Below are 24090 nucleotides of genomic sequence, written 5' to 3'. Positions count from 1 at the left end.
TTCCTTAACTAAAAGAAAGTCAGCAAGTTGACTTATCATGCTTTATTGTTTTTACATGGTCCTTCCCTAAATATCAAACTAAACCCAACAAGAATAGTCAAGTACTGACAACGAGACTGCCATGTACGTACATAGTATATATATGTGCAAAGCCAGACTCCTAAGGAGGGTTATTAAATCCTTTAATAACTGTGTCAGTACACAATTTATTAATCAGCCTAATTTGATAGAGAAAAGTCTCTGTATATATATTTTTTTGCGATATGTTTCAATCCAATGACATCAGTTTTACATGTGTAAGCTCAGCTGTCACCAGGTCATACGCTGGAACTCTGAATAAATGTCAAACCAACCACCAAGGCATTGGTCACTTAACCCAAGCATCTCCACTATCTGAAGCACCATACAGACATTTGTTCTAAGTGGTGTGATGGGAAAAATACAGACATGATAGTATGTTGTTCTTGCTTTGATTAGAAGCTAGAAACATTCACACATACCAGACCTTCTGTGATTTGCATACGGTTATCTGTTCCCATGGCTGAGGAGTAGACCACAAGGTGAGAAGTCAGGAAGGTGACCAGGAAGCAAGAGGTCATAAAAAGCTCTCTTGTTTGTCTTACAGTTCTTTGAAGATGTTTAATAATGTGTTAATCTTATTCTCTGAAGAGAATAAGTAACGGGTTGTATGTTCACTCTTGGTCAGTTGCGCAGACTTTGTCTCGGTTGTAAGATCACTCTGCCAGCTGACCGCTTTGCAAAACTCACTGAAGGCCGGAATAAAGCTCACAAAGACAAACCGTTGTTGTTTGAGTCTATCATTTCCAGATTTCCGCCACAGTGGGAAGACATAACAATTTTACATGGAGAAGAAGACTTCTTCTTCTGTCTCACCTATGTCTTAAGAAAGTTTGAGACACAGTGATTTCAATGCAAAGCTGCTTCATGATGTGTTTCCTGTTTTTTATTTCCTGGGTTAGTTTGTTTTAAAGAGTAGAACAACTTAAGATAATCCAGCTCTAATGTAAAGCCCTCGGTGTACTAGTCTTAAGATCAGCAGAGCACCTTCAAGCCAGTCACGCTTAAGTTACAAAGCTAATGCTGTGTCTGCTGAGGCTTTGGTGCAACACTAATACAAATCATCAACCACTGACACCCAAAGGAGGAAACCATTTCACCATAAAAGGGGCACTAAGGCCCTGTGAAGCACTCTAAACTTTTGACCCAAGGGAATACCACTACCATGAAGCTATGAATAGAAGAGTGGAGCTCTCTCTGCAGCAGTATCAGTCATGGACTTCATTGAAAAGAGTTAAAAGAGTTGTTGTTCTGTTGTTGTAATTTGGTTATTTAGTCTGGGAAGTGGATGTCTGGTCCCCACACACTACATCATGCAGTCATACATACTTAGAGCATGTGACCCCTGTCCACCTCTCACACACACAGTTTAACCCTTCACATGTCAGCGTTTGTACCTTCAGGCTGGTGCAGGAGCTGGAACGTGGCTCTCTGGCGGCAGCGTTGGCAGCATTGCTGCGTCCGTTCCCCTGCGTGCGTCCTTGCTCGGCTCCCATCCTCCAGGATTGTCTCTGTGTCTCCTTAGCAAAAGTCGCCCCCGTAATGCAATTTCTTGGCACTGATGCATGCAACCCTGCAAATGGATAATTCAAGCATGTGACCCACTTCTCTTCATCAGTCCAAACACAGAAACATGTCTGCGGCAGCCAGCAGAGGGGGACTGACACATAAACACATAAACATTACAGACAGACGCTAATCACAGAGTATCAAAATCTTGAAACATTCCAACACATCACAGCTACATGCTTCATCGTATGGTTCAGACCAGGGACTTATATCATGTGGCCAAGAGCAATGAAGCATAAACCCCCATTATAAAAAGTGGTGAAAGCATAATCTTTAAGTTAAGAGCCTTATTGCACTTACAGTATATCAAACACCACGAGAGGTAATTTGCTCTAATATTGTTGTGAAATGGAGTTGCTTTTTAAACTAGAGCTACTCAATGTGTGTGGAAAAGTTTTGTAAGTTGAGCTTTACTCAAAACTGACTTTTTGTGCAGCTAGGATTTCACCAACATTGACAGAAATACCCACAAAGGGAAGTAGGTGTTTGTTTTAATTTATCTTGTAAGGCTAAGCCACTGTTTACTTTTCCCCAACACCTGCTTATGAGGCCTGTGGAATTTGAGAATTTGGATGAAAGCAGATCTGACACGGAGCCAACACGTTGATGTGTAACTGAGCTGGGTTCGTCTTTGGCACAGAATTTTTTGCATCCTCCATTACCTCTCTACATCTATTTTTGACTCTAAGACATGTGCAGGGGATGTAAATATTAAGGTATAATGCAAAGAAATGTATACATAAGGAACGTTTTCTATTGTTCGACACGTACTGCAGGTGGTGGTGTAGAAAAATGCAACAATGGTTTAATGGTGCATCAGCGTTCCAGGCGTTTCCCGTCATAGCTTTTTCTTTTTTTCTTTGACATTGACTTTGTGTTCTTTGTTGTGCCACTCTCTTCCATCATGCGTTTAAAGCTGGACATTCCTGAACTAACCTATGTAGTCTCCAAGCAGTGCTTAAGACAAGTGCTTACAGCGTGACTGTGTGTCCTTCGGCTGGACTATATTGACTTCATGCTCGACAGAGAGGATCAAACAAGGGAAAAAGGCGTTACATCAAACACTCACATGTGCTTACCATTCTGGGTATTATAGCTTCTGTGTATGGAGTTGCTTTAGCCTGAACTGTGTTAAGATTGCTATTTTCATACATTCATATAAAAGTCAAACCTGGTCCAACACTTCAATGACTATAGCCTTTCTACATGGGGCGTGCTACTTTCCCCCCCTACCTATAGATAGTTTACTTCTTTCATCCATACCGCAAATCACTGTTTGATACAAAGCATAACAGCAGAAGAGTTAGTTCAAAGCATTGCAGCTGGTCAAAATAGGGCTCCAGGCAGGGTTGCCAGGTTGTATGGTTTGCCCCAGTTGGGCAGTTTTGGGTTGGATTGTGCCCAAATGGGCTTGGGCAGGTTGACATAACTTGGGTTTGTTTTTCCAAAAATTACAAAACCATTGTGTCATTAAATTTCTAGACCAGGAACATTTGATTCACCTCTGCAAAGAAAAAAAGCTGCCTGCAACGTCTTTTTTTTTTTGGAAGTTATATTTTGGGGCATTTTTGCCTTTATTTGATAGCACAGCTGAAAAGAGGCAGGAGATGTGGGGAGTAGAGAGTGGGGGAGGACATGGCTGAGGCCGGTAGTTGAACCCACTGTATACGGGGCACGCGCTTAAACTGCTGGGCCGACGGCGCCCTGCCTGCGACATCTTTAAACCAAAACTTGCTTTTCATGGGAGCACGTCATTAATGTGAGAGCATTTGAGTAGAAGGCACGGTGGCATTCAACTTTGCAGCAACTTAAACTTGGAGCCCCACTGTGAGAGTTGTACACTTTCAGTCTGTCACCTTAACATCTTTACCTTACAGTGCTTCATCTTCGTCTCCCCTGCTCATGTCTTTTTCCTTTTCATTTTTCTCATGAATTAAGGCTTTTAATGACATGTAAAAAGAGTCATGTTAAATTAAAACATGATCCCTTAATAAGAACCAACAAGTTATTGTGCAAGTCAATATTAAATAAGTTGAATAAACATTTCGATGATGGGTGAAAACACGACTGTCATAATAGTTTTTAGTTGCAGCCCTACTAGGTTGACAAAAATATGGCAACAGCCATCGCTTGGCTTCAAAAAGCCTCTTCAGAAACTAGCCAAGGAGGTCATCCCATGTGGGAACATCCCGGTCCACGTGTGTTAAATTGTACCAAAGCTCCTTTTAGTAGTTGACCCATATTGCCATTTTTACTGTTACTTTACGCTTGGAGGTAGTCGGCTTAGCAAATACAAATAGAAGCCTCATCATTTCAAGTTTTGTTTTTTATCATAGCTCCCCCCTGGAGATAAATGCTCCAGTACTGATAATAATCACTTATCAACGGTAATTGTTTCACTGTGAAGTAGTTGCAAAAAGTGTTAAATCGGTCAATGAGGTCAACCACCCATTGAAGCTACAGCCAACGGAAAATAGCTTGAGAGGGCTCATTTGACCACAGTAGCAGTCTTGAAAAAGCATGTTATATCTCCGGGGGAAAACCCTTAAAATAAGGCAAACAAAAACAACAATAACTCATCTCCATTTTACAAGCTAAGTATTCATGTATTCAAATCTATTCCATTGTGTATTGATCGGGAAGACAGGAATAAATGAAATCTGATTTTCATCTCCTTTCACTTAACATCATCTTTCCTGACCTCTTTCTCTCCCTTTCTATGGATCCTTTCTTCCTACCCCCTCACATTGGACTTGCTTATTTCATGTATTTCCCCCTCCTCCCCTCTCAGCTCATTTCCAGCAGTCATGTGAAACAGGGAACGTAATTGCTGCGGGGGACTGGGTTTATGATTGCTATGCTGCAAAAAAACACCAACACCATCACCATCTCTGTCAGTGCTACTGCTGTTAAGGCCACATGTAACAAGTTTGCACTTCTCCCTGGATGTTTTTTTTTTCTGTCTAAAAGAGTAGAGCAGACCAAAGGAGCTGGCTAATCGCAACAGGTCTGACCTACTTTCGTGGAATTAGACCAAGAGCAGCTTTAAGTAGCCGATGTGAAGCAGTCTTCCATTAAAACAGAGAAAATGAACAACAAAAAGTAGCCATTAGAACGTCTTTCTCTGAGTCTCACACATAAGATTTTAGTCACTGCATCAAATACCATTCAATCTGTCACTGTTATGTAATGTCTGGTAATAAGCATTGTCACTACAGTAAACTGAAAGTGAATATTACAGCCACTGGCCTATTGGATTAATAGGATGGCTTGTTCTAGCATCACATTCAGTATGGATAATAAAATATTAAAATTTAGTAGAATATGAATAAAACTAACTAAGTACATGAAGAAGACTTTTTTGCAGCAAGAAAAACTTTTCAAATTTAACCAAGCTCAAGCTTCAAAGTATTTTTGTTAACCTTACAATAATCTCAGAGGTCAGGAATAGATACCCATGCTTGTACAGACATGTTTCATCCTTATGCCACATAATCATTTACTTTTCTGGAACTATCTTTTGAGGAATCAAGACTGAAAAAATGATGGACGGTAAAAATAGCAACATAGTTACTGTATCTAAGGATGATGAAAGGCTCTGTATAGATTGATGTCCTGTGGAGAGAGCAAGAGCCAATGAGAAACGTCATAGGCACACACTGTAGCAGGTGACGCTCCACCATATGGAAGAATGGATACATTATTTCTTATTCTACATGAATTGTATTGTTTGGGGTTTCTGTAAAAAACATATGCAGTTTTCAATAAGTCTAATTGATTCTAATTGAAGTGGACCAAAATACTTTCATCTGCAATACGAAAAGACTCCATAATAGCATGAGTACTCGCATCACACTAATCTCAATCTGCATGTCAGATTGGTGGATGTCAAAAGCACTGATGTGCTTTTTTTTCATTGTTTGAATAGAAAAATTGAAAAGTTGTGTCTCAGGATATTAAATATTTCACAGGCTTAAATGCCCAAAGGTCAAGACACCCACTTAACACATTAGCGAGAATATGTCATTTTCATTCAGGAGTAATGAGTCTGAGTGGAAACAAAAACTATTACACAAGTAAAACACTTGGTTTGGTTTACTTGGTTAAACACACTTTAGGGTGAATACCGGGTATTCTATATCTCTTTATTGGTTTTAGAATCATTCTGTTCATTTCTCAACGTAGCAATTTAACTTGTAAGTGTTATTGAAGCCAGTTGAAATGAGCCTCTTACATTTGCTGTACTAGTTAAGACAATTGGCAATCATGAAAGCGTGTTCGAGTGACACTTAGAGCCCATTCATTCCAGGATAGCTGCTTGAACAAGAGGTAAAAATGGCACCTCAGCAACCATTTGTGTAAGGATTTTATGTGTTTTTATATACCACTGAGGACAGGACTGTTTCCAAGGTGACTGGCACATATCAACTGAGTCTAGAGAGCTGTTTACATCTGTGAGAATAATAAAAAAGTTCATTTTAGATATCTTTGGTACTTAAATATAAAATATAATCTTCATAAATGGAGTATTTTTGATTTATGTGACTGCAAGAAAATCTCCTGACAAGGTTGCTGCTTTCAGGCTCCTCAGCCTTGGATGCCATTAAAGTAAGCTGGGGTCATTTGGAAAACAGTCACTTTCACATTTTACATGAAACAGACTTATAATGGTGGAGCGGTTCAGAGTATATTGTGCTTAATAAGAAAAAAACTCTTCATAGTCGCTGTAAATTAAATATTAAGTGGTTAAAGAAACGGTCTTAGTTATAGTGCTAGACTCATAAATAGCCTTTATTATTGGGCTTACATTTGAGATTTAGCCTAATATTTTGTTTCGGGGTCAGAATGTGACGACCTAACTATGACACAATTAAATAAGCTTAATGATATGTAGGGATCAATTTAAAAACATTTAATTTCCTCAATAATTAGCTATTAAATTCAGTTAGAAGCAACAGCGTGCTTGATGGAAATTAGATGCACCACTTACCTCAGTGTCTCGTGAACAGTCGTCCAGTTGCGCCAGCTCCAAAGATTACACGGTCAATCGGAAACACAGGTAACCTCCTTTCAGCCCTCTCCGGTTAAACTTCTCACGTGGATGGGAAAGGAGGAGAAGCGCCGACTGATATCATGAATGCTCCGAGACCAACATGAACCTTCAGAGTTCATTTCCAGCCGACTTCACGGTGACACTCGGGTACAGTAGTCCAAATCAAAGAGGGATATTATCTCCTGAAACATGTCTTCACTGCTTTGTGAACATCAATGCAGTTTGTGAACACCAATGCAGCTGGGGAGATGTGGTGCGTTCAAGTGACCCCGCCGCTGTTGCCTCTTATTCTTCTAAGACACCCAACAGAGTGCCAGCCTTCAGCTAACAAGCTTACTGAGAAAAACGCCTGTATTAATCTGAAGCGCCCTCTCTTTCTCTCTCGCTTTCTTCTCTCTTTCTCTCTGTCTACCGCCCCTCTGTCTCCAAGCCTCCTTCTCTCTCCCCCTCCCTCCCTCCCTCCCTCCTCTCTTATGTCTGCACAATCCAACTGAACATATTGAATATTAGGATATATCTTCAACAGTGTCACATATTTGTCAAGGTTGTAATATTAAATGTTGCCTGTAAACACACTATCAATTAAAAGCATAGTTCTTTCCACATCAGAAAACAACTTTGTTTTTTTTAATATTATTTTTTCTGATACCATCTTTGATTCACTTTTAAATAATTTGATAACAGAGCCCCCTTCTGTGTAAACGGGGCTGAATCTCTGAGTCATGGTCACTCGTTCGTTTTGAACTGAGCTGTACTCCCTGAATTGGTTCTTTGGAGATGATAAACCCTGTCCCTGTTCATAAAAGTGACAGTTTATTTTGCTCAAGCCACATTAACACACCATGGTGTTATTATGTTCAAGGATGCTTGAACTTTTTGGGTTGTCAGTTCAAATAAAGTTCACTTGATGGAACAAGATAGCCAAAAACTTTTTTGCAAATACGTCTAATTTCTATTTATTTATATATTTAATCATCTATCAATTAATTGTTTAATTTATTTAAATGGTACCTTAAATGGCATCCCATTGATTTATAACCCGAGTTACCATTATCCTTGTGGCTGCAATTGCAGTTGACTTCTTTTAAATATTCTTTAATTCACAATGATGTTTTTTTCAGTTATTGTTCGCCAATTTTGAGAAAAATAGACATAGGCTGTTACTAAATAATGATTGACAAGTTGCTACTACAGCAACCTTCCAACGAGGATAGAGTCATAGCAATGCTTAGCTACAATCTTGCCCAAACATGGTCACTACTGGCTCCATTAAAACCAAGATGGTGTTGGTCTAAATGCAGGGGCAGAACCAGAGGGTGGCCAGGGGTGGCCGTAAAAACAAGAGATATGGATAGGGCAATAGGGGCAAAAATACAAACGTACAGGCATTGAGTGCTCAGTAAGATACTGTAAAGCACAGAAGACTATAATCTTACAACATTCCAGAAATGTTCCGCATGTCAAGAGACCAAAAATTGAATCATAGGCTTTGACTTGATTTTTGTCTGTAGGCTTTAATTGTATGTATACATGTTCTGGATCATGATGTGTTGCTCAGCTACATGTTTTATTTTCCTCTAGATCAAGTTTTCTGCTCAACAACATTCACCTTAGCCTACTCCTCCAGATGTGGTTATTGTTCGAGGACACATCAGTAAGCAGGTGAGCATATGGAAAAATAAGGTAATGGAAGCATATATCCACCATGCTCTTGTGTCATCTGCATCTGATTGCATTGGCAGATTGAACTGTCAGATGGTAAACATTATATTTCTTGTAGTGCCCAATACATTTTCCATACACAGTGTGGTCATTTTGGCTTTACAGAAGCGGTTTTGGATGGTCTCATTGATTCCCATGTATTTCCTCTGTGGAGTTGTGTTGTATGACTGTGGCCTTGGCCCATATAGAAGTAGCAGGTCAAAAGATTAGAGGTTTATTACAGCTCATTGGTGATATCATATGACAAACGGACACCAAGTTTTCATTTATGTAAATATTTATTGTCCTATGCTTCGAGAATATTGACCTCCCTCTGCACTGCACTTTCATACATGTTTTAGTTGCTCAACACACTGAATGGTTCAAGTGTATTGACAGTGTGAGGTAATATTATGATAAAATTGTGGAGGGTACAGCACTCACATGGCACAAACAATATTACATAAGGAGGTCTAGTTTTGATCTTGATTTTACATATTACTACCATGTCTGTGTTTGTCATAGTAGCATTCATTTGCAATATTCTATCAGTGTGCATACAAAAAAAAAAAAATCACAGAGAGGAAAAACGTGACACAACAGCTGCTATATGGCAGGGCATCTCAACACTATGATGAATACTAAATTTAGAAGTGCTAAATGTTTTAAACATCTTAAATTTTAAAGCAGATGTGAGGAACTTTCTGTTTTCGTCAAGTATTTTTAATCTGACTTGCATGTGCATTTATTTTTTGGAAAGGAATAAAAAGACCAGAAGAAAGGCTCAACTTAAATGTGGTTTATTTTTAACCCTTTGTTTTATCACAGCTGCAAGTTAATATATCTGTTTGTGGTTATGGATAAGTAATACATGTAATATTGTGATGGTGAAACTGACTGAATTTTGTCTGAGTGACATCTTGATCAACAGATTTGGTTTCTCTATAATAGTAATTTTGTTTATGGATCTACAGTTACAAATCCATAGTAATAACAAAATGAAAAGCAGAATAGAGAGAGACATGAAAATCATCTTTGCCTTTGGGCACTCAGTGTGAGGAGAATACTGCTACTGTACTGCACTTGGTCACACTGCAGAAAAACATGCAGTGAGAAGCTTAATTGTAAACACAAGATTCAGCCTAGCAGGAAATACATGAACATCTAACAGCATTATTTGATTTAAAGGCATTACTACAGTAGGGATAAAACCACAATTAAATGAGCTGAAGAACCAAAGCTGTGATTTATGTTTTAAAGCTTGGCCAAACTTTATCCAGTTGATTAATTAACAATCAACTTGAATGGGAAAAAAAAAAAAACTGAACGGAATTGAGTATAAAAATGTTGCCATTCTGATTACAACCTAACAGTATGCCACCAATATAAAGCCAACTTTAATTTCTATAACTTGAAACATACTCATATACAATTATAATTGAATTGAAGAACTTGTATATAAGTCCCAGTTACTGTGTTTTTACTAGCGTTCGCACAAGATACTAACTTACATGCACAAGATATTAACTTGTGTGCCCAATATAATTATGTTGTCGGAACAAGTTTTCCCCACTAGATAATTGTATTGTGTGCACAAGATAAAAACTGGTTCCATAAAGATAATTATATATATAGATACGTTTTTTAACTTTTTGGAACTTCTCAGGCTCCGTAAAAAATCCTTCCACAAGCTTATTAAAACAAAACTAACAAAAAAAGCAGGCAGACACGTTTGCAGCATTTATAAATCTTATTATTCAACAATATTCACATTACAACATCAACACTGCTCAGCTAGTGACATGTTCTAATAATCCCAATATATTGTATAGTTACTTCGTAATACATTATCGAGAGGCACTTCCAGTAAGTCTGGCAATAGAGGAGCTACAGTATTGTGTCTAAATTACAAAACAGTAAAAATAAATATTTTTCTAAAAGTTTTTTTTGTCATAATATACTTTTGAATCTGTACAGTATATATTTTTTTTAATACAAAGTCAAACAATATCTAGAAATAAAATGTCATATTCTACATTAACAAATACTGGTGAATCACACAATTTCCCCATCCTGTAGGTATTGCTACATGTGTTAAGTGCAAGATACTGGAGAGAAAGAAAGAATCGAGACTGTGTAGCGTCTGCTATAGTAGATAAAAACGTACCAGCTTTGTTTTTCTTGCTTTTAAGGTGGTGAAAAAAAGTTTGTTTTGGTTTCCTTTGTGGAGAACAAGGAAAGCTGATGAACATAGCATTCGAACAATGCACGGTATACATACACACATACATACATACATACATACATACGTACATGTGAAAATGGTATGGCACAGGAGCATAGCCTGCCTTTTAAAATGGCTGAAACAACAAACAATACAAAAAAGGAATGTTTTTGGTTTAAACCATCAAACAAAAGTACAAGGGCTTCAGTCTGAGAACAGAACAGTTCCATTGTAGTGCCACTGCGGCCTATTGACAAGGCATTGAAATAAAAACAGACACTCAAGACGTGAGAAAGTCCCGCCTGGAAGATGAATGCTTACAGATTTTGTTATGCATATCCAGACATCCTCACCAGGTTCTCAATAACACTGATGATTGAGAAGAAACATGCTGATATTAGGGTTAATTTTGTGCAAATCACAAAAAACACTCATATTACAAAAAGTTTCTTTGGTTTGCACAAGTTAAACCCGTGTGCAACAATCCCCTTTGTCTAATCCTTCAAAGAACGCTGATACTGGCTTTTTTATAAACCTGCACAATTGAGTTGACCCTGTACATTTGTTGTTGTCTTGCCTGACTTTTTACATAAAAATATTGTAAAACAAGATTTTATAAATGCCATGTGATTGCCTGTTTAAACCCTGTGGCTAAAGTTGACTCAGAGAAAAATGAAACTGAATAACTGACTTTTTATACTTTGGAGGCCAAAAAACGTTACTTAACATATACAGGGTGAAAATCAATTTTGTCACGAGCATTTCTGCCATTGAGAGCTGATAGATAGTTGATTCTGTGTGGGATAAAAAAGAGGAGAATCATGTGAAATTGAGTCGTAAATCAACACCAGCTGACAATCTTATTTTTGCTGACTTCAAGTAGTTTAAATAACTTTTTATCCTGCAGCAAAGTGTGCTCTAGGGTGTATCAGTAGACTGATCACAATACTGGAACGATACCAGTGGATCCACATCTTATGCCACTTAATGAAATACCTTTACCGCACTGAATTACACAGGACAATTTAACAAAGAATGCTCTCATGTTAGTAAATAAGGATGTATTATACTGTTCCAGGCCTCCGTTGGTTTTCACCAATTTAGACAAGATGCAATAATTAGCAACTTCTAAAAAATTACATGAGTTATAAAATGCACCCAAGCAATGACATGCTCATTAACTGTAGCAAGTTGCAGTTTGGCTGTAAAGTAATGCAGTGCAGTTTTCTAATTACAGTATAAGTGATTCAATAATTTATAAGAAGGAAAAAAATACAAACAGAATGGTCCTTTAACTTCACTGAAAAAAAGAACTTGTTCTTTAAAGACTGGAGGAAACTTGACCATTTGGGCGCTTATATTTGTCTCACTGAAAACTCCAAACAACACAAAAGAGCTCCGGTGTTTTGGATTGTTTACGACAGAAAATAGCTACCCCAAATTCTGTCACAGCTTTGATTAAGTCTCTTTGATTGCTGCATTTTTGAGTACACAGTTAGTGAGGCAGGGATAGGAAGGGGGGAAGCATCTATTTTTGCAAACGTGCATCTACAGTTAGTGAGCTTTGAATTCTCCATCCACTTCAATGGGAAGCGAATGAGGAATTTTGGAATATAGAGAACAATAACGGCACAAGTATGCACATGCATGATTAGTGTGATCATATGCGAGGCATAGTTATATTGTATGTTTTGTGGGGTTGTGTGCTCAGAAAACTGTTGTTGCAGGGGGCTCGCTGCAGAGTTCATTACTGTCATGGTTATTTCCAGAATAAGTGGTTCAAAAGCTACGTTGCAGTACAGAGCTTCAAAATTGCTCAACCTTTAACCCCAGCTGAAGCCTTAAATGATGTGTACACTACAGATGTGTAGTGAGATGAGCTGGTGTTTACAGATGAGTTTTTACTGCTACAGGTGATCATGACTAGGCAGTGCAAGGAGAGGCTATTGGAAGACATTTGGTCCAGGGGATGAAAATCAAACTGTGTTTTAAATACAGTGCTGCCTTTTGTGTTGACAGATAAGAAACACAGGGGTCAGATTTACCATTTCCTTTTGTAAATTTCTTTGAATTTCTGAGCAGCATGAGCTCTTGTTTGGACTCCATCCCCCCCGGGCATCCTGTTACTTAAACATTACGCTGTATTACAGATTGTTAGGCAAATTCTAATTCCTTTAAAAAGATCAGACTTTGAACACCTATTAAGAGCTCTAAACTTCAACTGAACACGAACAATAAGCTCAGGGTTTGGTTAGTACAGGCTTTCTTATTCATTGCAATAAAAACAACCACTGCACCCTTTTGTAAGCACAGGGAATAAGCAGTCAGCGCTGCACAGTTCAGCCCTCTTGTGCACAATGGGCATTTTGATAACACTGCAATGGAATTTAGACAGTATTAGGGTTATCAAAACTCTAATTGAATAAGGAAATTTGGGTCACAGTAAGGCAAGTTCTACCAGTATAAACTTCATGACTGCGAACAAGCCTGTTAAATAGATTGCTCAGTTAGTTTTTCATCCAGCGTTTGTTAATTATGCCAAAAAAACTGGTTGCACAATGTGTTTTGGTTTATTACTGGATGTTTATATTTCTGTTTTACACATATTCATTTGTTGTTTTGTTGTCAGCGTTAAAAACAAGTTACCCCTCATTCATTTTTTTCTCTCTGTCATCATTTCAGGTAGTTAGACAGTATACCAGGAACTCTGCTGCAAATTGTCTAATTGTTATTTACCTTCTCTGTATTTATAGAATATTTCAAGGCCAAATTTCCCTTTGGAGACAATAACGTACCATATTGTAATGTATTGTGCTCAATTGAATCATATCATATCGCACCATACAGTTTTATATGCTATCAGACCATATCATATTGTATTGTCATATCATGAAATATTGTATTATATTGTAATGTATTGAGTTACATTAAATCACATCTAATCGTATTATGTTTTTGTATTATATCATATTGTATGATATCATAGTATATCATCTGGAATAGTATTGTAGCATACAATAGCATTTTATATCATAGCGTATTGTATCCAGTCATATCCTATCATATCTTACCTTGTCAAATCATATCATGTTATGTCATATTGTATCATATCATACCATTTCGTATCCTTATATATCTCTCGTAATATATCTTATAATAGAGTAACAATAAACTACACATCTGAAGCACAGTTTTAAATAAAAAACCCTCTGAAAATTAGTGCCACTGCAAAAATACATTTTGTTCTCTCTTTATCTCTTTAGGGCTACCTCACAAGAAAGGCGTTAGTCACGGACAGTTTCTCCTAAAAGTGCTGATACAAGTCAAAAAGGGTATTTTTTTGTGAATCATGTTCACTTTGCTACTGGACACAAAGTTCCTGCTACAGATCAGTAAGTGAAAACACAAAGCATCATTAAATCGCTGAACTGAACCCCCAGAGCTCCTCCAATGTCAGATCATACATACTGTACTGCATATGCTTGTAATACTTGGAAACGAAGACAATCACGTTACATCTCAAGGAATCAGCTAAAGTGTGAAAATGATATATGACCCCCTCAGATTTTCTCATTACGACGACTGATCTTGTTCACGCTCTTATCACCAGCAATCTAAATCCAGAAGGACATCAAAGGAGAGCGGCGATACAACCTGTAAGTACTATGCTACATTATCAGTAAGGACTAAATATGGGGAAAATATACATCAATTTGTGGTACGTCTGGTTGCCAATTATCAGATAGATTTTAAAGGTTTTTTTCCTTGTGTAAAATTATTTTATCTCTCATTCTGCTTTTGTTTTTTCTCTCATTGAGGATCAAATATGCTACATGTCCTCAGCTGATTTTTAAAAAATACCCTGACGTGTCACAGAAGATAACAGATGGCAGCATTTTAGGTTAGGAGGCTTGCACTATATTTATCCAAAATCTGACTTAAGTCATTAAAGACCAACATAACTTTTTCATTCTGATTATAGATTTATGCAGCCATGTCTGGTTGTCTGTGTTTTTGTGAAACAACTGAGAAATGCTAATAATTTTAAGTATTTATCTATTTTCATCTTAGGTGCCATAAAAACAGATATTGCATGATTTGAATCTGACTGAGCTGAACTTTGCAGATATACAGCACGTTCCCTGAACGGCGGCGGTTGGCTCTTTAGAATATTTCATTGATGTAAGTCCTCTCGTGTGATCGGGAGCTGTGAGTCAGCACTGGTCCAGGCCACTATGGCTTACTGGATTACTTCACTTTCTGAAACATGTGGCCTACATACCAGGCCATAAATAATAATGCAGTGAGGAAAAAAATCCTAGCTGTTACAAACTTTGTTACTGTAAGTAAACAAGCTGAGAAAAGACATATAAAAAGTCGTGCTCAACAAAACACATCACCTTATTACCTAGTTTTGTGTCTTGTTGATTTTCATGTGATAAGCACTATGATCCTATAGGATACAGCTGCTGAGTGAGCCAAAATAAAAAAAGAATTGTGATATACAGTATAGTGTCAACCATAGTCTTGTTTCCCTTGAGTTTCCCTTCACAAAGAAGCGCGTCTCTGCGGATGTAATTCAAAATGTACCGTCTTGTACAGCGCAGACAGAAAATCAAACGGTAAGTGAAAGGACAAGGACGCTGCGAGTCCCTTTTAGTCCCCATTTTTTCTACAGTTTTCTACCTTCCTGAGTTGCGTGGCCTGGAAACGTGTAGGTGTTCTGCGCCAGCTTTGAATATCAACAGACAGGGAGAAAATATGTGACTGAAGACGGACATTGTTTGACATGAACAAAACCTTGTTTTGTATGTTTTCCCTTGAGTGAGAATAAAGCTTTTGGAGCAACAGGGTTCTTTGTTTCACTTCCTATTGGTTCTGAATATGGAATGTGTTTCTACTGTACTGTAATGTACTGTGAGTGTGTCTGTGTGTGAAGCTTGTGTGGGTGTATGTTTGTATACACGGTGTACTACTACGGGCCCTTTTTTTTCGTCTCCCTGTGAAATCCTCACGGCTGAGCCTCAGTGGACACAGCTTTTTCCCTGGCTTTCATCCCATTGTCTTCAAGTAAGGGGGCTTGTTGCACATCCTCAACCAGCTGGGTGTCTCCACAGTGTGCTGATAGCATGGGAGTAACGAGATGGGTGGGGGCATGTGGGTCGTGACAGTGTATTACTCACTGGAGGAGTGAATCTGTGAATGAGCGTGGTGGGCCAGTAGTGCAGGATTGGCAGCCTGGGTGAGGGCAGAGCACCAGATCCAGACTGAAACCAACATAACAACGAAAGGAAACACTGTCCCAATCACTCTTTTTTTTCTCCAGCAGTCACTTGACTTTCTCTTCTTGTCAGATGAACTGGGCATGCATCATCTCTGTCCTCAACCTCAGTTTTTGTTAGGCACATATTACCCAAAGCATCTTCTACAGTGTTGTGTCAAAGTGATGTGCTGGCTAACATATCAAGAGTTTAGTTAGAAAAGAAACATTTTTAGACAATGTTTAGATTCCTGGTGTAAGAGGAGGTTTATAATATCACTCTGGTTCCTCCTCTTTATCCCCTGAAGTCTCTGATTGTGGAAGGATTTCCTCCTCCTCTATAGCCGGCACCTCTTCCCTGTCGTCGAGGCCTTCAGCCAACTCCTCCTCTTTGCTTGCTTGCTCCTCCTCTTCCTCATGGATGGCTGTGATAGGATCTGTCGTGCTGCTGATGCAGTTCGGGTTCTCCTCTTTCCCTGCCTCCTCCTGGGTTTCTGCAGCTATAACTCTTTTCCACATTTCATGGTTTTCCAGAAGATGCTGGGTGATCTGGCAAAACACTTTCCTCCGGCTCACCTTTTTGGTTTCTTGCAGCTCTGTGGGACACAAAGGCGACAGTTACACAAGCTTAGTTTGAAATTTTCATTGTATCCCCCTTAAAAATAACACTTTGTTTTCTTTAGCCTCCAAACAGCTGATTAGATTCATACCAACCAGTAACCTTAAGGACTAAAAATGGAAAGAAACACCATAGTGTTACAACTGCAATTCCTTAAGCGGCCACTTGAGGCTGGCTCCAAAAGTGAGTCATTCTGTCCAACTTTAAATTTTCAATTTGAATTAGGTATACTGTATTTACCCGAAAATGACACATTTTACCCCTAAAAAAATACGACTGAAAAAAGTGATACCATCTTATATTCAGTGTTTTGAGGCAAGCTGTGATTCATCGCTATGATGCAATGGGCATGAAAGATGGAGTGACACAGTGAATGAACCTGCAGAAAAGTAGGACAACTTTACCAAGAACTGAGGCAGACTTATGATGTTTAAAAAAATGGTCATCAATGCACCATAGAGATTAAAAAAATGTGATATGAGAGTGACAGATGTGATGTCATTCAGTGTAATGAAGACGGCAAGCCTTAAATGATGGTGTTCTAATACATACTGGGAGTATGTAACTGAATAAAGGATGGAAGGTATGCCTGTTACCAAAGCTGTCATTTGTCATATAATTTGATGATATTTCATCACTGATATCATAAGTGCTTCATTTTCTCACCTGATCACATTTTATTCCATTCAAATCTAAACATTTAACACTATATCTACTTTTTCTGCATTCGCCAGTTTTTTTTTTTTGCAACTACAACTCAGGAAAGAGTCTGACTCACGGGAAGTTTCAGAACTAGTTGATGCGTCCTCGTCTGCTAACTCTTCCTCTTCTTCCTCCTCTATATCTTGTCCTTCCTTCTCCTCCTCCAGCTCCATCTCTCCCTCAGGTGGGTCGACCCAGCGTCCCGGCATGAGAGCAGCGGAGTTGTAGGAAGAGCACAGAGGTCCGACTATGTGAGTGATGAACGATTCCTGTAGTTTAGCGAGCTGTGGTGCGGACCGGTCCATGAATGGGCTGATGGGAAGGCCCAGGCTGGATTCTTCGTCGCCCTGGAAGGTTTGAAACATGGAAAGTTAACTCAGATGCACAGGATTATTAAAATATGAGTAGATAATGTGATTACAAGGAAGAGTTTTCTCGATGGCTTTGTATCTTCATACCAGCAGAACAAAAACAAGTTATTTGCCTCCTCATTTCTTCAGAATTCACTGGAGTCTTTCATTTAAACTGTCTCTAAATCTGTGAAAAACCAGGGGACCATGAAGCAGACATGCATCCATTTCTTTTATTTACTTTTTCCCATAGTTAATTATTCTCCAAATCTCGATTCTGGGTAACAAAGCCTGTTTGCACGTGATATTGGAATAACTTTCTCACTCAAAACAAAACTGTAGATGCCGTGATAGGCCAGACAACGTTCTGAATTGCTATCAATGCCCACGCACGTGCTTAGACTATTGCTATATTTGTTTTGTACTTTCGCAACTCTAGGCTTATGAGTTAGGATTGTCTGGTGTTAAGGTCTTTGTCCCCTTTGGGCATCTGTAAACAATAAAGCAAGATATCTGAGGTTCCATTTCTGTCCCTATGATGAGCCCTAATGTGTTTTTAATACATAAAAAGCTGTATTTCGTTGTATAGTTTGATATATTTCAATATTAAAGGTTATAATTTTCATTTGTCCTGATGATTTCAGCTTTAACATGTAGAAAACATGTGAAATATAGCGGGAACTACACACAAAGTGCTGCAAACAGATTTAATGTATTTAAAAGCAGCACAGAATATGTCAGTCCTCTCTGTTTTCCTTGTGACTGTCCTGCATATTGAAATTGCTGTTTCACAAAACAAAACATAGCTAATTTTCACTTTGCATAATGCAATAAAAGTAAGATTACGATGCACTACTTCTGTGTGCACATACAGTTGGTTAGGAGAACTACAAAATGACAAACAATTGCTGACCCAAATCATGTATCAATCATAAAAATGACGCTGTCAACAGAGATTAGTCCTAGCATTTTGTTGTATGAATTAGCTTGCTTACCACCAACAAATACTGACAAATAATACTGACAAAAACCTCTGGGACTTCAAAAATACGAAGATAACCAAGTCTTTCAAGCAGTGATTCATTCAATGTTTATGATTTATTCCTTAAAGATGCCATTTGTATAACAATCCTCTGTTGTGAATGGAGGTAAGCCAAAGAGGACCCATGCTATTACATTGACGGCTACAACGAACACCCATCTCTGACGGCCAATATAATTGGAATCTCACATTTAAATTTGATATTCTGATTGCATTCGAGGTGTCACTTTCATCTTCACACAATCAGAGGTATTAATTACTCCAGTAAATGGTCCATTCCAGAAACACATACTGTTCCAGGAAGCATAAAAAACAGGACAGAGGGATGTTTTTTACTTTCTAAAAATTGAAGGTGGCTCAGGGTAACTTTTGTTTGAGTTGCATTATGTCCGATGTGATAAAGCTTGTGTTGTAGATTCTTATATTGTGACAGTTATTGTGCTTCTGTGTTTGCTTTTCGATGTCAGGTCTTTAAAAGCAATTCAGTCGGAGGACAAAGGTGGCAGGGGCTCACATTGCTATGGTAACCTGAAACCTGGATGGCGTCAATACACTGCATTAGTGGTTTGTGCAAGAGGTACACTGTGTGTGTGTGTGCGTGTGTGTGTGTGTAAACAGTATGTATACTAAGAGCATGAGAGGGGAGGTGAAGGGAGGTACAAATGAAAATGCATGAACCATATTTATGTAGGGTCCCTCTCTGTTGTCACAAAGAACCTCTCTTTCATCCCTGTGATCTGCTTCTGGTTCACTTTGAATGAGGGCTGTCAAATATGACCAATTCTGGGTAACCAGAAATCTCTCCTTTGTGTAAAAACATATGTACACATTTTTTATTTCCCTCAAGCAAATTCTAAATCAACCCTCAAATGTGCTATGAGAATTGAAGTAGATGTCTTGTTCAGTTATCACTGCAGCCCAGATGAAAAAGGTAAAGTAGCAGAGGCAGCCTTTCCGGATCCTAAGAAGGCATTTGACACATTATAGGCTTCTCTCTGGTTTAATAGAATGTGTCAGGACTAAAACAGGAGTCCCACAGGGTGCTATTCTTCAAGTCAGGTACAGTATGTTCTGGTGCCTTAGTGCCTATAGTACGATAGTTTGACTTTGTTTGTCTCAGTGTGATTGAATATTCAGTATTATACTGTTTGGCAGTATTTCAAACTGATTCATCTTTAAGTTATATTTTTGGGCATTTTGACCTGTATTGATAGGACAGCTGTAGAGAGACAGGAAATGTGGGGAGCAGAGAGTGGGAGAAGAAGTGCAGTAAATGGTCGCGGTCGGCGACCTCTGCAACAAGGACCCACATATTGCCTCTGTATGTGGGGCGCTTAGACCACTCGGCCACCAGCGCCCCTCAAACTGATATATGCGCTATTTGCAAAGCCATCTAGGAAAAAGACTTGCAAGGAAGCTTAAGCTTTCAAAAAACAATTTGAAACTTCAGTTTGCTAGGATGTAGAAACATTTTTCCTTTCCAGAAGAAATCATATCACAAACATCCCTGTGAAAAAGGTCCTTTTATTGTGGCCTTCATTAATGCACTGCAAAAAGAAGCTCAAATTTTGGCGTTCAAGTCTTGATGTGCTTTTATCCTTACAATAGGTCATTGCTAAGCATGAGTAGTAGTATCTCTGAGGCTAATCGCGTTTGATCTTCATTCAGCTGCATGCACAGACTGAACAGACCAATGGAGTGCCTTATAAGTTAAGCCTAGGATTTGTTGCCAGGCATCCCCTTTGCTGTTGGTTTTGATAAATTCATGAGCTAGTAGGTAAGGGTTTTGAATATTCTAATTCTGCTCTAAAGGGACATGCACAAAAAACTGTCTGAAGGGGCCTAAACTCATATCATCTGCATAGATGTTGTTATGAAGCTTAACCTGGCCTTACCATGAAGCAAGGTGAGCAAGACGGTAATAGTCTTCTGAAAATTTTAGTGTTTGGTCAATTCAATCTTTAAAACATCACTCCTTATTTTAAATATATTTTACACTTTTAATGGGCTGTGAAGTGAGACTGTCATCTATGAAAAGAGATATGACATATTATTTCTGTTATGACGAAAATGTTGAATACAAATGGAATACAACTGTGCGTTGAAGCTAGAGCTTTTCTTGGTCTGGTATATACTTTAGCTTGTATTTGCTAATACAAGTACATTAAATAGAGGAACTGCTGTTAAACTAATATCACAAAAGACAGTTTGTGGCCTTATTAGTTTTTCACCTGTTTCTTGTACTTTTAACACTCAGTTTAGCATTTTAGCATACCTTTTGCAGTCTTTTCTGATAAATTCATGAGCTAGTAGCTGAGGGTTTTGACTATTTTTAATTTGGTTTTAAAGGGACATGCACATAAAACCTGGCTGAAGGGTCCTAAACTCATATCATCTGCACAGAAGTTGTTATGAAGGCAACTGTTATGAATGTTTTTTTTTTTAATTTAACTTCATAGACATGCACTAAAAACCCAGAACCTTTCATTTTGTTGATTTTTTTCCAGTTTGGATATTTTTTCAGCTTCTTTTGTAACTTAATTTTCATATTTATATTAGTGCATTTTATTCACTTTCTACTGAGTGTTCTTTCTACTGTATTCAGTCGAGTAAACTCTCAACTATCTATGGCCAATGAAACATTTGTCTTACTACTGCTAAGTCCAGAAATATGGAGTACAAAAAAGCAGAACTCCCACCCTGACTCTACATGGACATTTTAGTAGGAAGTTGACAGGAAAAAAAGTCCTAATGAAGTTGGGATGAAAAATTTGACTGTTTGCATTCACACACGCACCCAGCCCAGATAACGTCAGGCATTTTTCAGGATGCGGGGCAGTATGAAAGGAGCTTTTATGTGATAGGCTTTCAGTGTAAATGCTAAAAGATTTGAAGAGATGTGTGTCTCTCTCTCTCTCTCTCTCTCTCTCTCTCTCTCTCTCTCTCTCTCTCTCTCTCTCTGGAGACCATTTGCTCCTGTAAGTGCATTGATAAGCGTACTTGTTCATAGAACTCGTTGACAATCCCCTCGGTCCACTGCAGGTGCAGCTCCTTACACTTCAGTGGTCCATTGACATCAGCCAGCTTGATGCACATCTGACACACCAGCATTCGATCATTTTCATTGGCCCAATCAATGCTGGAAACTCCATCATCACCCACCTGGAGAGATGTGCACAGGAAGGTTTGTATCAAAAAGAGAAACACAAATATGGATTGTAGAGAAATTCCCTGCTGACAGTTGAGGAGCATCAGTATTGAAAAATATGACAGAATTATTATTTACCAAGAGCAGAGAGGAGATGAGTAATAACAGAAGTCAATTCATAAAGATGAGGTAAGATGACTTAATTTTGTTTACCTTTGCATTGAACTCTGCCAAGAAGTCAAAGTGCTTTTTGAGGTCTGTGGCCAGAATGGCTTCAATGACAAGAAAGCGGAAGCGCTTGAACTCCACATGCTCGAGGTTAACCAGGAAGTTGTACTCGGGCCGAGACATGAAGAGGTTCCACGCTGAAGCTGCATGATGATTTTCCAAAACGGAGCGATCGTTGTATAAAAGAGCCTGCAAGAGGAGTAAGTGAAATCAATATTCAATCATGTTGGTCTGTTAAACTCTGTGAAATGTGACTCCCCTGCAAACAATCCTTTTGGTGGATTTTGGCTCTTAATGCCTTCTGGCTCTTTGCAGTGTTTTGCTGTTACATTCTTTTAGTAATTAACCTCATGTGTCATCTGGTTTGTTGGTTGAAACATTCACTGTAACAGCTGTGCTGACACATGACTCCAGACATTTTGTAGCACATTATCCCCTTTGATATTGTCACAACTAACACACTAAACATTACTGTTGTACTGCACTCTGCCACTGAGTTATATTGTCATTTTACTGTTAAATCGACTTGATGCCAGACATGCTTTTCCTTACGCATACAGTGGGTTTCTGGTTCACATTCAACACTACAGCATTATCTCAGCTTAAAAGGTGGCAGTAATGTGACTAATATATTATTAAATCTAGCAACACTTTCAGCACATGTAAATGACATTTCATAAGAAAGAAACTGATTGCTTCAAAAAATGTTACGTGCCTTAAAAGCTAAATTTGTTGAATATATCAGGATATTTTTATCACTTGCAGTTTAGTGAAATGACACAAGGCAAAATCCACATAGCAGCAGTTTTCCTGGATGACATTTATCTGAGTTGAAGTTTCTCAATTGTAATGAAACCGAGTGTAAATTATCACTATTATTCATCAGTCAAACCTCTTTGTTGATTTAGCCCCTCCCAAGGAATATCTACATGAATGTACCTGTGGTGCGCTGGTAGCTACTAAGAAGGCATTGGTTCTCCCAGGATGGTCATAGTCATGCATGGCAGCAGCTACATACAGAGCCATGAGCTCCAGGCCGGGGATGAGGCCGGCCAGGGAGCCATAGCCTTCTGTCAGCACGGAGTTCATCTTGGACAACAGGAAGCCTGTGGCCCCGGGCGTAATGCCGTTTTCTGAACGAGGGGACAAAGAGAGAGAACATAGCTCATGTCACAGACACTGGTTATGGTTTTAGCTGAAATGCAGCCACTACGATTCTTCCTGTTAAACTCGGAGCTTGGAGTCTATTCAAGAGGAAAGCTCTTCAGCAAGATGTCTGCCAGAAAGTGAGTTTAAAGAATATATATATCATGTAACAACAGGCGAAACAATGAAATAAATACTGTTAAGAATTATAAAAAGGGAGGAAACGTGTGGTGGAGGTTATGCTATCACATTTAACTTAAGACATTGTACCATAACAATTCAGAGAAATGGTCTGTTATTTCTTGATAGCAGACCATTGCTACCATACAGGACACGCCACTGCTCGGACTGTGGCTTAAAGCATAGACTCTGGAGGACTAACTGTACTCATATCAGTGTGCAGGATTGAGTATGGTTGTTTTGATGTCAGTTGGCGAAAAAAAACAGCTAATAAAATTCAGAGTTGTGTTGGGATGCAGTAATGTTTAAAAACTGAAAAAAGTAATAAAAAAACAACACAGACTCTCAGTGCCGAGGGAGAAAATACTCAACCAGGTGTGGCGCTGATTCATGCAGTCCAGTTGAACTTGTTTAAGTCTACTTCAACATCAGTGGAAATATCTAGTTCAGTGTGTGTAATAACAGGGAAGGATACAGAGTTAAACGTTCCATTACACTCACAGCTCAAACTTTACATTTACATCCTGATAATATTAACTGTTGAAATATTAGTTTAATTAGTAAGTAGCCCTTCCTCCCACAGTCCAAAAACATGCTTACCATGTTAATTGATCACTCTAAATTGCATGTAGGTGTGAGTGTGTGTGTGAATGGTTGTCTGTCTTTCCATGTTTGCCCTGTGATAGGTTGGCGACCTGTCCAGGGTTTACCCTGCCTTCCGCCCGAAGTCAGCTGGGATTGGCTCCAGCCCCCCATGACCCCGAAACGGGATAAGCGGTCAAGATAATGG

General features: G+C 38.7%; 2 protein-coding genes and 1 long non-coding RNA gene across 5 annotated transcripts in view; 1 reads left to right on the top strand and 2 right to left on the bottom strand.

Moving 5' to 3' along the window:
* The window catches only part of LOC117825016 (solute carrier organic anion transporter family member 1C1-like), a 30883-nt gene extending 23796 nt beyond the window's left edge, over positions 1-7087 (bottom strand). Inside the window, exons 1-2 of one of the 2 annotated variants that reach the window (XM_034700597.1) lie at positions 6638-7087; positions 1476-1651 (exon numbers count right to left, since the gene is read on the bottom strand). In XM_034700597.1, the coding sequence (XP_034556488.1) occupies positions 1476-1574 (99 nt within the window). In that variant the 5' untranslated portion in view covers positions 1575-1651; positions 6638-7087. Of the gene's footprint in view, positions 1-1475; positions 1652-2418; positions 2441-6637 lie in introns of those variants that run through there. The other variant, XM_034700598.1, reaches the window with a different exon arrangement.
* Positions 1-24090, top strand: part of LOC117825022 — a 50735-nt gene that overhangs the window by 21870 nt on the left and 4775 nt on the right. Inside the window, exons 4-11 of the long non-coding RNA XR_004633766.1 lie at positions 8282-8362; positions 13889-14017; positions 14236-14281; positions 17374-17457; positions 19066-19175; positions 21641-21782; positions 21982-22174; positions 22883-23260. This is a non-coding gene — a long non-coding RNA (uncharacterized LOC117825022). The remainder of the gene's footprint in view (positions 1-8281; positions 8363-13888; positions 14018-14235; positions 14282-17373; positions 17458-19065; positions 19176-21640; positions 21783-21981; positions 22175-22882; positions 23261-24090) is intronic.
* LOC117825014 (cGMP-inhibited 3',5'-cyclic phosphodiesterase A-like) overlaps positions 10137-24090 on the bottom strand; it is a 59463-nt gene continuing 45509 nt past the window's right edge. For both annotated transcript variants that reach the window (XM_034700594.1, XM_034700595.1), the window contains 5 exons: positions 22914-23107; positions 21960-22163; positions 21599-21760; positions 17283-17553; positions 10137-16481 (listed from right to left, as the gene is read on the bottom strand). In XM_034700594.1, coding sequence (XP_034556485.1) covers positions 16162-16481; positions 17283-17553; positions 21599-21760; positions 21960-22163; positions 22914-23107 — 1151 coding nt within the window. In that variant the 3' untranslated portion in view covers positions 10137-16161. The remainder of the gene's footprint in view (positions 16482-17282; positions 17554-21598; positions 21761-21959; positions 22164-22913; positions 23108-24090) is intronic.

Source organism: Notolabrus celidotus, chromosome 14, assembly GCF_009762535.1.
Source record: "Notolabrus celidotus isolate fNotCel1 chromosome 14, fNotCel1.pri, whole genome shotgun sequence".
NCBI lineage: Eukaryota > Metazoa > Chordata > Actinopteri > Labriformes > Labridae > Notolabrus > Notolabrus celidotus.
The sequence above is the reverse complement of the archived record's forward strand: the minus strand, read 5'-3'. Positions and strand labels throughout refer to the sequence as shown.